General features: G+C 36.9%; 1 protein-coding gene across 1 annotated transcript; it reads left to right on the top strand.

Annotated features, from left to right (window-relative positions):
* The first annotated feature begins 8,691 nt into the window (after nucleotides 1-8,691).
* On the top strand, nucleotides 8,692-9,933 carry LOC103444830 (zinc finger protein STOP1 homolog). The gene has a single exon (XM_008383771.4). The coding sequence runs from the start codon at nucleotides 8,724-8,726 to the stop codon at nucleotides 9,801-9,803; it is 1,080 nt and encodes a 359-aa protein (XP_008381993.3). The 5' UTR covers nucleotides 8,692-8,723; the 3' UTR covers nucleotides 9,804-9,933.
* The last annotated feature ends 6,624 nt before the right edge of the window (nucleotides 9,934-16,557 follow it).

Genomic DNA, 16,557 nt, shown 5'->3' with positions numbered 1-16,557 from the left:
GGTTGTCCATAAGAAAAATCATTTGAAGATTGAGGCTGGGATTGTTTCCATGAGTCGCTCGATTCCATCCCAACAGGAATGGGATATGAAGGGTAGGGAAATGGTTGGTTATGAGTATAACCATAGTTACTACTTCCCAATCCAACAGAGTCTGAAGTTCTAGATAACGAGTCATCTTCTTGACTTGACAAAATCCCTTTGCCTCTTTCTCTGCGAGTATAGTCCTTCCCTATGGCACCAATTCCTGGTCCTGCCCGCCTACTGCCATGGTCATCATCCTGTGTTGCATGCATGAAGTTTGCCTCACCAGTGAAGGGGCTCATATATCCGGGAGGTGGTGGTCCATAATAGTTTCCATATCCACCACCACTACCTCCAGCTCCACTATGTCCTTCATCATTCCCACCTCCGGTGGTAGGTGAGTCTCCTGATCTTGTACTAGAGCTATCATTAGTATCAGCACGATGTTGTGGTTGTGTAGGATTGGAAAAAGGTGGAATTCCAGTGTTGTTTGGTCTTGGGTGCAAAAGTTCTTTGAAAGAGTCAGCGCTGCTAGATCCCACCTCCTCCTCTAATACTCTTTCTACATTTATCCCTTTATTACGTGCTTCTTCAGCAACTCTGGGAGCTGGGTTGCCTTCATCATCATCTAAATGAAGAGGTCTAATCCATTGAAAAAGTTGGTTACCCTCTGTATCATCATCTTCACCAACAATATCAAACACATCTAGTGGGTCACCACGGTCGACATGATCGATTTCTGCTTCCTTATCTCGAATTTGAAGCTTCATGTTGTAGTAGCAATAAACTAATTTTTCCAAGCTACTATGAGCCAACTTATTTCTTTGCTTTGTGTGTATGAGTGCAAATGTGCTCCAATTTCTTTCACAAGCAGATGAGGAAGCTGTTTGTGATAATACTTTTATTGCTAACTTTCTCACAGTTGGTGCATCGGTCCCATACATGATCCACCATTCAGCTACAATGAAAAATAATGTTGATAAGCCTAATAACTCCAACAAATTCTATTATAAATGATCGGATCATATTTATATATATTTTTACTTCGAATTCACTTGTCTTTTCTTGGTTAGTTCCTTATATTTTTGAGCTATTTACGTTATTTTTGTGTTTATAGGATCTGTTATGCAAATTTACCCTTTATTGTCACATGATAATACTAATTTACATTTTATAAACAATGTTTGTCCCTCTCATTATTATGATGTTTGCAAAGGAAGAGAAGAAAGAAGAATAAAATAAAGGGAATCCAAGAGAGGAGTGCAGGAGACAGCGTGATACGCGGGGAGTCAAAGCAGGAAAAAGAAGGCAGAAAACTGGAAGAGGGACACGGCATAATTAAAAGGAAGGAATCCAAACATGGGCAGCGGGATAAAATAAAAAGGCAGGAAGCTGCCTTAGCAGCTGATAAGGCGTGAGGAAAAGAAAAGCTAAAAAAAGATGCTGCCTTGGCAGCTGGCAGCTAGGACAGCAGAAGAAAGGTCAGAAAAGGATAGAAGGAAAAAAACGAAAAAATGAGAGGACAGCAGTGGGCTGTCTTGGAGCCCAGAGGAGTGCGCAGGGTGCGCAGAAAATAAAAGAAGAAACGCTGCCTTTAGCAGCAAAAAGGAGAGAGGGAATAGGTGGAAGGCAGAGGGCTGCCCTTTGGGCAGCGTGAAGCTGCGGAGAGAAAACGAGGGGTGAGAGGGGAGTGACGGACGCAAGGCAGTGTGAACTGAAGAGAAGGACTGACAGCAGCGGGCAGGTGGAAGGCTGACGGGGCAAGTGAGGCGCGGGAGGTCAGGAAGAAGGAGAGGACGTGCAGGAGAGAGGAGAGACACGGGCAGGGCAGTACAGTGCAGGGAGACCAGCAGACGCATGTGAGGAGGGACTGACAGAGCACGTACTGACGACGCAGTGAAGCTGCACAGCAACAGATCACCTTCTTTCGGTTTAATCTTTCCAAACTTCTATTTTATTTCTGTTTTAATAATGTGTAATTAAATTTATTTTGGCTAGAGGTTAATTCGAAACCATGAATATATTTGTAATATGAATTGATTACCTTCGGTTGTGATTTCATAAGTTGTGATTTCAATTTACTTATCCGTTCGTATAAAAACTGATTTGTGTATGTTGGTTGAGAGTGCACGCTTAATTTACATGCATGAATTTGATGCTAGAATATAAGTGAATTTCACCTAATCGTTATGAACTTATTTTCACAAGTAGTAAAGGTTGCTAGTCACAATCACGTTAAGTAAATTCTTGGCAAGAGTATCATGCTTTTCATAGTTACGAATGCCTCGTCAATGCTTATAGTTTTCACAAAGTTTAATGATCTTTGATTGTATCTCTATTGTGCTTTTCACGTAGGGGACTTTTGAAGAATGTTTTGAATTGTTGTATGCGTTTTTCCGTCCAATTCAATAACTTAAGGAAAACTTGAAGATTAAAAAAGTGTTGTTCACGGTTAATCTGGAGTATTGAGATTCACAATTTATTGAAAGAACAACTGAAAATCAATTTAAGTTGCATATGTGTCATGTGTGGAGAATAACCCTCTAGCTAGTCCGTCATTTATCATTTTACCTTAATTTTATGTTTTTATCAATTCTGTAATTTAATTAAGTTTAATTTACTTTTCATCAAAACCAAACACCCATCCATTATTAAATTATATTATTTAGTTAGTTTTCTTTATTGTTAGTCTTTTAATTTAATTTCCGTCCATTTCAGTTCCTAGTGTTTAATTTAATTGTTTTCATTATTTTGAGTCATTTTAAGTGTGTTTCGAGTTATTAGAGTTTTTAGCTTAATTTTGTGTCCTTGAGTCTTATTTAATATTTTTAAATTAATTTAGAATAGATTAGCAATCCCTCCTAATCCCCGGCCTAGAACGATACCCTACTTACATCTATACTACAATTGTCAAAAAGAGGGTTTAATTTTGTGTGTTAACTTATTTTACGCATCAATAAACTTATAGTGAAATATGTTTATACTCACTAGGAGACATATTTGTTCGAGCAGCAACTGATGTTGGTTCTCCAAATGTTCTTCTTGCATCTTTAAACCATGTTAGTTGAATACAATAAATTGTGTTAGTTTAATCCAACAAAGTAATTATTATAATTTAAGTAATTGTGTACCTCATTTCCAAATTGGCCAACTGCTGGTGATGCAGGGTCTAATTTAGAGTATACATTATGTACAGCACGTATAAGGTTACCATCATCTCCAACACCGGGTCTGTATTGGTATCGGGGATTCAAATAATATGCTGTTCAAAGAAACACATACTCTAATAAGATAAATAATACTTATGCAACTAAAGAAATGAATTGCAAATTATGACATAATTTATACCTGCTGCATGCAAATCGTGGTATAATGTTTTATACCATCGGTCTTCAATTATTTTTACGACCCACCTTGCACCATGTTTTCTTTCCAATTCATCCTTCACTACACGCATCAACTCATATACTGCCCCCATAGTAGGATACACTTTTGTGTCAACGATCCGTAAAACTTTGTAAAGAGGTTCAAACACTTGACACACATGTTCTGTTTGACTCCAAAAAGCATGATCAAGCACTATACTTTCCACCATACGACCTGTATTTGAGCGGCTGAAATTGTGGTTGGCCCAATCGTCACTAGTGAATAGTTGCTTCAACCCTGCTTTCTTCTTGAGTAGGCTGTTTAATGCAATATAGTTGGTGGCGAATCGAGTGGTAGCTGGACGAATAATTTCTCCTCTGCAAAATTCACGCATCTTTGCCAACAACCAACCGTGATTGTAAATATAATTTGTGATCGTTCTAGCTCTTTTGACCACAGTAGCAACATTCTCTCTCTTCCCCATTGCCTCAAACATAAGATCAATACAATGTGCTGCACATGATGTCCAAAACACATTATGATGCTTCATTAACTTTTTTCCAGCTTTGACAAATGCAGAACCGTTGTCGGTCACGACTTGGACAACATTATGCTCTCCCACCTCCATGATTACATCCCTCAATAATTTGTAAATATACTTGTAATTCTTTATATGGTCTGAAGCATCAACAGACTTCAAAAAAATTGTCTTTCCCTTGGAGTATACCATGAAGTTGATGATAGATAATCTGGTCGGGCCGGTCCATCCGTCACACATGATTGTGCAACCATTAGTTTCCCACTTTGACCTCAACTTGTTAACATACTCGCCAATGTCTTTATACTCCATATCCAAATATTTGTTTCTTATCTCATAGGGAGTGGGAGGTTGTACTCCAACGCCGGCCTGTTGACATCCCACTACCATATTTTTGAAATGATGTGATGATGCCTTCGCAGCAGGGACATTTTCATAGATAAAGAACTTGCTAATTAGACGCCCCATTCCCTCCTTCACATTACCTCCCTTGAAATAACTCCAAACACTCTTTTGACGTGCGTTGGATGACTTATATAAACTTGGGGCTATTGGTGGTGTTGGTTGTGATTCTCTAAGACTGCCTCCCCGTCTCATTTGTGCACCACCACTTGTCCCGGAACCTTGTCCCCTATTAGGAATTTTATGAAGGTGTTCTCTTTCCCATGCTGACTGTTTGGAGGCACGTAATGCTTGTTTCAAACTGTGTCGTTCTTCAGGTCCCATGTCATCATCACATTCGTCCTCATCGTCATCATCATCACTGTCAACCGCTTGGCCATAGACTTCTCCCCGTAGCCCAGCTCGAATATTTTCCATTCCCTGTGTTATCTTTTCCTTCTGCTGTTTTTTATTTTTTAATAATGTGCTGATGAATGCCTTCACTTCTGGGGGGACATTATCGCATCGTTGGACATTTTTTGATGGATCTAATCCACTAAGATGATACTTCAGTCGTGTCACTCCGCCACTCTTCATTACCCGACCACAATATTTGCAAATTGTGCCATGTTTGTTTCCGTCTATTGGGTCTCCATGTTCCCAAGCTGGATCACGTTTACTGGACATCTTAAACGTACCTATATTTATTTTTCATGAAAATTAGACAATTATTTTTTGATAAAAATAAGAGAACCTAAATAATAAAGTTATTCTACAGAAGAATTAAATACAAAGTAAAGAAAATGATTGTAAAAATTTAAGTAATTATACAAATAATATGGAATAATAAAACCTAATATTAATGAATAATAATCCAATTTGATAATAATTCAATTTGTATAATAATAATCCAATTTGATAAAAACAAATCCTAATATAAAACATGGTGATGAATAATAATCCAATTTAATGAATAATAATCCAATTTGATAATAATCCAATTTAATGAATAATCCACCAATTTGATAAAAAAAATAATCCTAATATAAAACATGGTGATGAATAATAATCCAATTTAATGAATAATAATCCAATTTGATAATAATCCAATTTAATGAATAATCCACCAATTTGATAAAAAAAAATAATCCTAATATAAAACATGGTGATGAATAATAATCCAATTTGATAATAATAATCCAATTTGATAATAATCCAATTTAATGAATAATCCACCAATTTGATAAAAAAATAATCCTAATATAAAACATGGTGATGAATAATAATCCAATTTGATAATAATAATCCAATTTGATAATAATCCAATTTAATGAATAATCCACCAATTTGATAAAAAAAATAATCCTAAAATAAAACATGGTGATGAATAATAATCCAATTTGATAATAATAATCCAATTTGATAATAATCCAATTTAATGAATAATCCACCAATTTGATAAAAAAATAATCCTAATATAAAACATGGTGATGAATAATAATCCAATTTGATAATAATCCAATTTAATGAATAATCCACCAATTTGATAAAAAAAAAAATCCTAATGTAAAACATGGTGATGAATAATAATCCAATTTGATAATAATAATCCAATTTAATGAATAATCCACCAATTTGATAAAAAAATAATCCTAATATAAAACATGGTGATGAATAATAATCCAATTTGATAATAATAATCCAATTTGATAATAATCCAATTTAATGAATAATCCACCAATTTGATAAAAAAATAATCCTAATATAAAACATGGTGATGAATAATAATCCAATTTGATAATAATAATCCAATTTAATGAATAATCCACCAATTTGATAAAAAAAATAATCCTAATATAAAACATGGTGATGAATAATAATCCAATTTGATAATAATAATCCAATTTGATAATAATCCAATTTAATGAATAATCCACCAATTTGATAAAAAAATAATCCTAATATAAAACATGGTGATGAATAATAATCCAATTTGATAATAATAATCCAATTTAATGAATAATCCACCAATTTGATAAAAAAAATTCCTAATATAAAAGAATAATAATCCAATTTGATAATAAAAAAACCTAATATTAATGAATAATAATCCAATTTGATAATAAAAAAATCTAATATTAAAGAATAATAATCCAATTTGATAATAAAAAAAACCTAATATTAATGAATAATAATCCAATTTGATAATGAAGATGGTAAGGGAAATAAAATAATAAATAATATTAAACATATTAAAATTATCCTAGGGAATAATTATACAACATTACTTAATTACTTAAAACAATTAACATTAACATTACTTAATTACTTACAAAAATTAACATGCAAGTATTAATTACTTAAAAAGATTAACATACGAGTCCACACAAATTTATTTGTTGTTGTATAAATTACAATAATATAAATTTAAGTTTGTAAACTTACCTTAAATATGGAAGCCTTTGTGTTCAAGCTTTGGAATGGATCTGGAATGACTTTGAAAATGGTAAGGAAAATAAAATAATAAATAACATTAAACATATTAAAATTATCCTAGGGAATAATTATACAACATTACTTAATTACTTAAAAAATTAACATGTAATTGTTAACATTACTTAATTACTTACAAAAATTAACATGCAAGTATTAATTACTTAAAAAAATTAACATACGAGTCCACACAAATTTATTTGTTGTTGTATAAATTACAATAATATAAATTTAAGTTTGTAAACTTACCTTAAATATGGAAGCCTTTGTGTTGCTTGGCTTTGGAAAGGATCTGGAATGGTTTTGAAAATGGTATGGGAAGAAGAAGAAACGAAAATTCTGTGAATGCCTCTGATACTCCACTGGAGGAAAGAATGTAAGTATATAACAGACATTGACACTGTTTTGCATGTGAAAGACTCTTACTGACTGTCACACGATTTCATTATGAAAGCAGTATTATTTGTTGTCCATGTTCTGAAATTGCAAAAAGTTCTTTGGATCATTGGATCAGAGAGCTAGACATAGGTTTGGAATGATTTGGTTTTGAATAATTTGGAGCATTGGATGCTTTTTTTTTCTTACATGCCACCACTCAGACAGTCAAAAAGACTGAAGAACTCACACTCCACCACACACACACTTCGAGACCCCCCACACCACACCACACACGCACACCACACACGTACACCACACACGGAGCTCAGTCTCTCTGTCGATCATTCATTTCCCACTACCATATTCTCGAATCCTCTCAATCTCTCTCTTCTCTCTTCTCTCTCTCTGAGGTCTGAGCCTTCGTTCTCACTGAGAACTTCTCAGTCTTCTCCCTCCCTTCCCCCTTCTCCAGTTCTTCCACACACACACAGAGACATCATCTCTCGAATCTCGATCCTCCTCGTCCGTGTCTCCGTGTCTCCCTGTCTCCCTCTGCTCCTCCCATCTCACCCGCCCTAAACCCAGCCGTCGACACCACTCGATAACCGCCTTCTAAACCACCTTGATCCATGGAGATCGACCGGAAATCATCGTAGTCCCAGCCGTCGACACCACTGAGGAGCACGACGTTGTCCCAGCCGTCTTGGATTCGTGAGGAAGACGATGTTCCCAGGCTCCTACTTCTCTTCTTCTCGGCTTTTACTTTAAATTTTTGTACAGATTTCAATTTTTCTGCGTGTTGCACCTTTGTTGTACTGAAATTGATTTTAGGGATTTAGGAACTAGGGTTTCTATTTTTGTACAGATTGCGATTTTTCTGCATGTTGCTTGATTTTTGTACTGAAATCGATTTTAGGGATTTAGGAATTAGGGATTCAGTTCATTTGCTTTGAATTCGAATTTGGGGATTTATGGATTCGGTTCATTTGCTTTGATTTTTGTACTGAAATCGTTCTTCTCGGCTTGTAAATTACAATTTTTGTACAGATTTTCTGCATGTTGATTTTTGTACTGAAATCGATTTTAGGGAATCCTGTATTGTAGATTCAGTTCATTTGCTTTGAATTAGAATTTGGGGATTTAGGGGTTCGGATTATTTGCTCCGGCTGTGTTCTCCGATGAGTCCATACCAAATATCGCGATAGTTTCGAAAATATCGCGATATTATCGATATTATCGATAATATCGCGATATTCTGCCGAAAACAAGTTGGATAGTTAATAAAATATCGGGGTCCAAAAAAAAAGATAATATCGGCGATATTTCGCCGATATTATCGATATTTTCTTCACTGGTCCAAACCAATAATACCACATTTCCCCGCCTCATTCAACGGTTCCACATGACCGACCTTTGCCACGTGTTCCGTGAGGCCCCACCTTTGCCACCTGTTCGATGGCCCCGTTCTTTGTGATGATTTCTGCTCGTGCTTCGCAGCACTTAACAACGAAGTATTGAGGGTTGAGATTGTGATTGTGTACGCACTATGTCGTTTCCGCGTCAACCTTTTCATACTCCGCTGGAGAGCTCCGTCGAGTCTTTGAATGAGGACACCGACACGGTAGTCCCGCTCCGGAATCTCTCGATGGTCCGAACAAGAATGGATTCCTTGCAGTACTTCCTCACCGATTCAATCCACGCCAACGCTCTAATCAGCAAGGACCAGATGGATATGGTATCCGCCGGCATCGCCTCCGCCATCCACGAAATCATCTCAAACGGCGCCGCTCTGTTGGCTCTCTCTCAGAACCCGATACCCTCATCCGACCGGACCCGAACACCTGCCGCTCAAATCGAGGTTCCCGAGGTCAAGAAAGAGGTAAAAGAGAACAATAGCGGTAAGGATGACGCAGACGGTGGTGAGATCGTGGAGGTGGATGCGATGGAGCTGCTGGCGGAGCACATCCATTACTGCGAGATTTGCGGGAAGGGGTTCAAGCGAGACGCGAATTTGAGAATGCACATGCGGGCTCACGGGAACCGGTTCAAGACCCCCGAGGCGTTGGCCAAACCGGATAAGACCCCGGCCCAGTCGAGCCGGAATTCCCGGTTCTCGTGCCCGTACGTCGGGTGCAACCGGAACAAGGAGCACGGGAAGTTCCGGCCGTTAAAATCGGTGATTTGCGTGAAGAATCACTTCAAGAGGAGCCACTGCCCAAAAATGTACTCGTGTAACAGGTGCAATAAGAAAAGCTTCTCGGTGGTGGCGGATTTGAAGAGCCACTTGAAGCATTGTGGCGAGGCTAGGTGGCGGTGCACGTGTGGCACGAGCTTCTCGAGGAAGAGCAAGCTGTTCGGACACATGGCGTTGTTCGAAGGGCACATGCCGGCGGTTGAGGACGAGAAGAGTGGTGGTGAGAGTAAGGTTGTGACAGCTATGGAGCAGGATGATGATGATGAGGAGGAAGAAGAGGAGGAGGAGGAGGGCATGACGACGTCGTCGAAGGGGACGGAGTTGAATTCGAGTTCCAATATTTATAAGGATATTGAGTTTTCTGATGAATTGCTTAATGGGTTCGGCTCGATAGATGACTATTTTTTGGAGGATATGTTGACTGATTTGTAGCTGAGATAATGATGGTAAGGTGGATTACATCTTTTGCTTTATTTCATTCGTTGTAGTGCTTTTGTGTGTATTATGGATGTAATAATTTTTCTGATGAGAGATTTCATGTTAATTTCTTTGTTGAGATTAATCTTTTTTTTTTCCTTTGTTTTTTTTGGGTAATCTCCTGCTGGATTTTCTAATAATTTGAATAAATGCCTATTTTTGGGTTATATTTGCAAGGCTACCATCCTTGTTTTGTTGGTGACAATGAGACACAGTAACAAAAAATGTGGTTTCATGGAATTGCATATCAAGAAATGAAACACGGCAAAATTGTAGCAATGATCTGAAGTCTAAACTACACCGGAGTTGCATGGGTCCAGTTCTTCTAAAGTCCAAGCTTTAAGGAAATCATTGTTCATTTTTATTTTACCTGTGAAGAGAAAGTAACAACAAATGTTAAATGACCATAATTGTTATCAAACAGTAGGCATTGGCAGATTCAAGAAATATTATTTTGGGGCCTCAGTAAGACTAGCGCGAGCAGCGTGTATAACTTTTTGAACGAAATCACATGAAAATTAGCATTTCATCAAGCTCTGGTAGGCCCGGGGTCATTTATCAAGTCATATTCCGCACCTGTCAACAACTTCCGAACGAGCATGTCAACTAATGTCAATGGTTTTTGAGTGAGCGTGTCAGCATATGCTAATGTACGCCGAGTGAGCATATCGACAAATGCTCATAACAATGCATACAAAAGTACGAAGTTAGCAGCTACCTAGCCCAATGTCCATACAGGTAATTCGTCGAGCAGTTGGAGAGCAGTTTTCAAGGGTATCTCAGATTTCCAAAGGTAGCACCTAGTTCTTCCATAGAAGATTTCTGAGCTTGGGAGGGTCAGCTGACCCTCCTTGCCTGAAGGTGAATCCGTCCGCGACAGTAGGTGACCACGATTTTTTAACCTCCCAAGGTCCAGGAGAACAAGACTGGGAGTTCTATTTTCGGTTCCAAAACTAGTATAACAGTTGATCTGGTCCTCTATTTAACCCTAAGTTTGTACTTGTTTCTTCTTAGGCTTAGGTTCTTTAACAAATGCGCCTAATTTTGTGTTTTGTCTTTTCGTGACCTATAAAGTCACTATATTCAGAGAGAGTGTTGACTATGCATTTTAAGTGAGTTCATCAAACCGGGATATGAACGTAGTTCCGCAAGCATCTTCAAACGAGAAAACTCTCTCACAGCTATCTAGTTACGAAACGCAAAACTTCACTCTTGACTATGTTTTGGGCTTTTAAAAATTAATTTTTTTTTTTTTTGTGGGAGAGTCGGTTAAGCCTTACAATGGGCTAACTATAATAATTTGGTCCGAATTTACCTTTGACGACAATCAAACATAAGACCTCTTACTTACAAGTAAAGAGAAATATCACTAGATAGCAGTATAATATGGCTTAAGATAATTGGAGAAATGGTTTATGAACTTTGCTTAACTTGAAGTTTGGCCACTGAACTAAAAATTTGTGATTGAGTATTAGTCTTTGAACTTGTTATCATATGGAGCAATGATCATTTTGACTAATTCCGATAGAATTTACATTCATTTTGCCCCTTTAAACTCTTTATTTTGGATTAAGTCTAACGAAATTAGTCTATTGCTCTATATTATAACAAGTTCAGGGATTAGTCCAATTTCCTCTTAATATCTTTCTTTTTTTAACAAATGATATTATGCATACTATGAAAATAATGTAACTATTGTTTAGTTTTTACAAGAAACAACGTATCTACTAGTTTATATTTACAAGAAAATAAAGAACCTATTATGGAGTCCTTTAGAATTTACATCCATTTTTAGCCTCTTTAAACTCTTTATTTTGGATTAAGTCTTACTAAATTAGCCAAAACGACCATTGCTCTATATTATAACAAGTTTAGGGATTAGTCCTCATAGATTTTAGTTTAGGGACCAAAGCTCTGATTGGGCCAAAGTTCAAGGACCATTGCTCCAATTTCCTCTTAATACCTTTTTTTTAACGAACGATATTATACATACAATGAAAATAATGTAACTATTGTCTAGTTTTTACAAGAAACAATGTATCTACTAATTTATATTTATATAAAAATAAATAAAGTACCTATTATGAAGTCCAGCTCAAGGAAAGGATTGAAGGCCCTCACTTTGGGTGATTATTCTTTGTCTATGCAAAGAGGATCTACAAAGGTATAAGGAAATCCAACTCTCTTTGTTAATTAGAGTTGAATCTTTGGTTCACCATAACTACTGGGCTTTGAATTTAATAGGTTAAGTTTTGTTTTGAGTGCGTACAAGCATGTTTCGACTATTTAATTGTTAAATGCATGCAATATGTTGCTCCATGAACTTAAAAAATAAATTAAAGTTTTCCTTCAAGTGGTATCATAGCCAAGGTCTAGTCACTAGTAGAAAAAACCATTTTAGCGACCAAACTTTATGCGACGACATAAAACTCATCGTGCAAAACATGTTAGCGCAATAAAGGTAACGTTCCGTTGCTCAAACTGGTCAGAAATAATTTAATGGGACAAACATGTTGAGCGACGTCATGTTTCGTTGAGCAAAAGTAGCTTAAGCAACAAAAAAAACTTGTCGTCACACAAAGGTTCACAGAAAAAGGCGCGAATGCCTGTATTTTTGGCGCCAAAAAAGCGCGACCAATTTTTCGTTGTGCAAAGGTTCTGTCAGTTGTTTGGTGGTCAAAGTAGTCTGAATTCCGTTAAATAGCCAGTTTCGCTCTTTCTCTTCACAATTCAATCTAAATACTCCTTACTTTCATCGAATTATTATTCCAATTTTTTTTTTGTTTTTCCGTATGCAATGGTGGACTCTGGTGGTCCTTCATCAAAGAGAGTTCAAGGTGAAGGTTCTAAGAAAGGTAATACGTACTAAATTTTGTTGGTTGTTTAATTAATTAAATATTTAAGTAGAAGTTTGCAGTTCACGGATTAGATTTCGATAAGGAGAAATTTGGTAGCATGTATGTGCATCCTTCGAGTGCTGCGTGCATATTTAGTATATACATGCTAAATTTGAAGAACTGCATAGATGTGCTGCCAAAAATTTTCAACGTTGAAATCTAATTTGATAGAGCTGTAAAATACGACATGTAGCCGTGCATTCCTGAATGAGATAAGACCCTTGCCAGAGGCATAAGGTGACATGTTATAATTGAAGTGTTTGTAACCATTGTGATTTTGTTTTTTTTTTCGCAGGCGCTATGGATAAACAATGGATACAAAATCCTTACAGATGTGCAGACGAATACTTTTATGGAATAAATCAGTTCATTGATTTCACAATGGCACACAACCAGGGTTCACCTCTAATCCGGTGTCCGTGTAGGAACTGTAACAATTCAATGGTTGAGTATTATGAAAATGTTCGGTACCATTTAGTACAACATGGTATGATGGAGATGTATACCACTTAGAATCATCATGGGGAATGATTAGTACTTCCTTCATCTTCACATGTGACCCCTTTAGTTGAGGCAGGTGAATCTTATGTTGATCTAAATGAACAAATTATGGATATCCTAGATGATGCTTTACCAGACACCTTGACCAATTTTGATCAAGAAAGGGGAGATGACGTCCCTTGAAGCATGGATAGTGGAGCCTTTAAAAATTATGAAAAACTATTAAAAAGTGCCAAACAAGAATTATACTTCGGTTGCGAGGATTTTTCAGTGTTGACGACTATTGTGAAGTTGATGCATGGAAAAATAAAATTTCTTATATCCAATCAGTGCTTTGATTATTTTTTGAGCCTTTTCAAGAAGATGCTTCCAAAAGACAATTGTTTGCCTAAAGATCACAAAAGTGCAAATAATGTGTTGAATGGTCTGGGATTGAGCTATGAAAAAAATTCATGAGTGTAAAAATAATTGTGTATTGTTCTATAAGGAGAGTGTATTGTTCTATAAGGAGAACAATACACAATTATTTTTACAAAAAGTTATGTGTTATCTTCCAATAAAGCTCAGGCCTCAGCATTTGTATATTTTGATGCATACTGTTAAAGGTGGCATAAGGACAGACGGGTGGATGACAATTTGATGAGGCATCAGCTGATGATGAGGCATAGAAAGAGCTTGATCGTTTGTGCCTCGATTTTGTGTGAGGGTCGCAGAACGTAAGATTGGGGCTGGCCATAAATGGATTTAATCCGTTCGGGGTATTAAACCAAAACCATAGCACATGGCCAATCTTCGCAAATCTGTACAATTTGCTGCCTTGGAAATGCATGAAGAAAGAACATATGATGATGACTATGTTGATAACCGAGGATCCGGGCAAGTCTATTGATGTTTATTTGTGGTCGTTGGTTGATAAGCTGAAAGATTTGTGGTAAAACGGAGTTCCGACATATGATAAATCAAGTGGGCAGATGTTCACCTTACGAGCAGTAGTGATGTGGACTATAAACGATTTTCCTGCATATGCTATGATGTCTGGGTGGAATACTACGGGTTATTTGGCATGCCCAGTTTGCAAGGAGAACACAACGTCTTCTTGGCACGTCGGGAAAGTTTGTTACCTAGGGCATCTTAGATGGTTGCCATGGGACCACGAGTGGCATTAGAATTAGACAGCATTCTTCGACAGAATAGAGATTTAGCCAAAACCTAAAGAATGGTCCAGAGAAAATATTTTAGCGACACTTGAATCTTTGGATTTTGGTCTGTTTGGCAAATCGGTAAATAAGAACAGACTTGACACCCATCTGAACTAGACACACAAGAGCATGTTGTTTGGGCTGTTGTACTAATCCAAATTGAAACTGCGCCACAACCTTGATGTTATACATGTTGAGAAGAACGTGTTTGATACATTAGTTGGAACTATATTAGACATCGAGGAAAAGATGAATGACACGATCAAAGCTTGCATCGATTTGGAGTGAATGGGAATAAGGCCACGTTTACAGATAACGAGGGAAAGTGAGATAACCAGAAAAAGGGCTAGCTTTTTTTTTTTTTTTTTTCAATAAAACTGAAGAAGAGGTAAGAGTTTTTAAAGTTTCTATCCTCTGTAAAGTTTCCAAATAGGTATGATTCAAATATTGCACGATGTGCAAATGTCGATGGGGGCAAATTTTCTAGGCTTAAAACTCACGATTGTCATGTCATACTACAATGCCTGTTTTCGATTGGTATTCGACACCTATTGCCAGAAGATGTGGTGAAGCCAATTATATTGCTGGCGAGATTTTTTTTCACATTTATCTGCTAGGACATTGCGAAAGTCTGATGTACAACAGTTATGCACTAACATCGTCAAAGTCGTATGCAAGTTTAAACAAATATTTCCTCCCTTCTTCACAAGCATGATCCACGTGGTGATGCACTGGCCATATGAGGCATTACTTGCCAGACCCGTAAACTATCGATGGATGTATTTAATCAAAAGGTATAAAGTCTTTAGTCATTAATTAATTTGTGATCAATTGATGATTTAACTTATTTGAATCATCACAATTTTATTTTTGTAGATTACGGGGTGAGTTAAAGAAGAGTGTAAGGAACATGGTGAAGCCCGAAGGATCAATTATGAAGGCTAGGGTGGCATTTGAGACGAATACGTTTTGTGCTATGTACTTACAAGATGTTGAGATGGTGTTCAATCGACCACACCTTAATAATGAAGGTGGTGTGAGAAAGCAAAAACTATTTGTGCTCGCCCAATTCACACGACCATTTGGCAAACCAGTATGGGGCAATTCGTTCACTGAAAGGGACATGCAAGTAGCTCATTGGTTCGTACTTAACAATTGTGACAAGGTAATTGAGTACCTGGATGACCAAGAAGAGTTGATGAAGTGGGAATATCTTTCACATTTATATGCCGTGAAGCACCGTGACCTGTTTCCTTGTTGGTTTCGTGAACAAGTAAGTTGTTTAAGTTTTTTTGTTGGTTTTGTCCTAAATATAATTACATGTCAGTTGTCATAAATTTTGGTAAAACCAACATGTCAATTTTTTGGTATAAATTAGGTGAAAAAACTGAAGGAAACCAATTCTCCCACATACATTGATGAATTATACAATTTGGCTATTGGACCTCTAAGCGTGGAACTATACTCAGGGTGTCATGTGAACGACATAAAATTCTTTGGAGCTAAACATGATGACAAGCTTTGTACTCTAAATAGCGATATACATGTCCCAGGAGCGGAAGATATTGCAGACATTGATTTCTATGGTAAACTAACAAGTGTGGTCCAATTGCTTTACAAAGACCATTGCCAAGTCATCATTTTTAAGTGTCGTTGGTTCGATACAAACCCTAGTAGGAATGGTTTACTATCGGTGAACACTACCCTATGTTGGTACAATGAAGACCCGTACATTTTGGCAACTATGGCCAAGCAAATTTTCTACATCGATAACCAAAGGCCTAGAGGGGATGGAAAGTTGTTCAGAGGATTTATCACATAGGGGTGTATAATATTGCGGACCGAGATCCTGATGACAATGACGATGATGACAACTTTATCGACCAACTCATTGAAACTTCAACAAAAATTGGTGCAGAAACACTTTAGGATACTAATATTGTCCAAGAACCATTTTAGGTAGTTGGAGATCCTCAAATCGAAATTCATATAGACTCAATTACAATTGATCTTGGAAGTCTCCCAAGATATAATCCACCTGAGGGTGCAGATGATGTTGTTTATGTACCAACGGATGAGGATGAATGTGAGACAAAAAGTGATCAAAGTGAA

The sequence above is a fragment of the Malus domestica genome, chromosome 15 (assembly GCF_042453785.1).
Source record: "Malus domestica chromosome 15, GDT2T_hap1".
NCBI classification, from domain to species: Eukaryota; Viridiplantae; Streptophyta; class Magnoliopsida; order Rosales; family Rosaceae; genus Malus; species Malus domestica.
The sequence above is the reverse complement of the archived record's forward strand: the minus strand, read 5'-3'. Positions and strand labels throughout refer to the sequence as shown.

What these genes read in the sequence shown, in the direction of transcription:
- LOC103444830 (XM_008383771.4), top strand. Translation starts at nt 8,724, where the DNA reads ATGTCGTTTCCGCGTCAACCTTTTCATACTCCGCTGGAGAGCTCCGTC.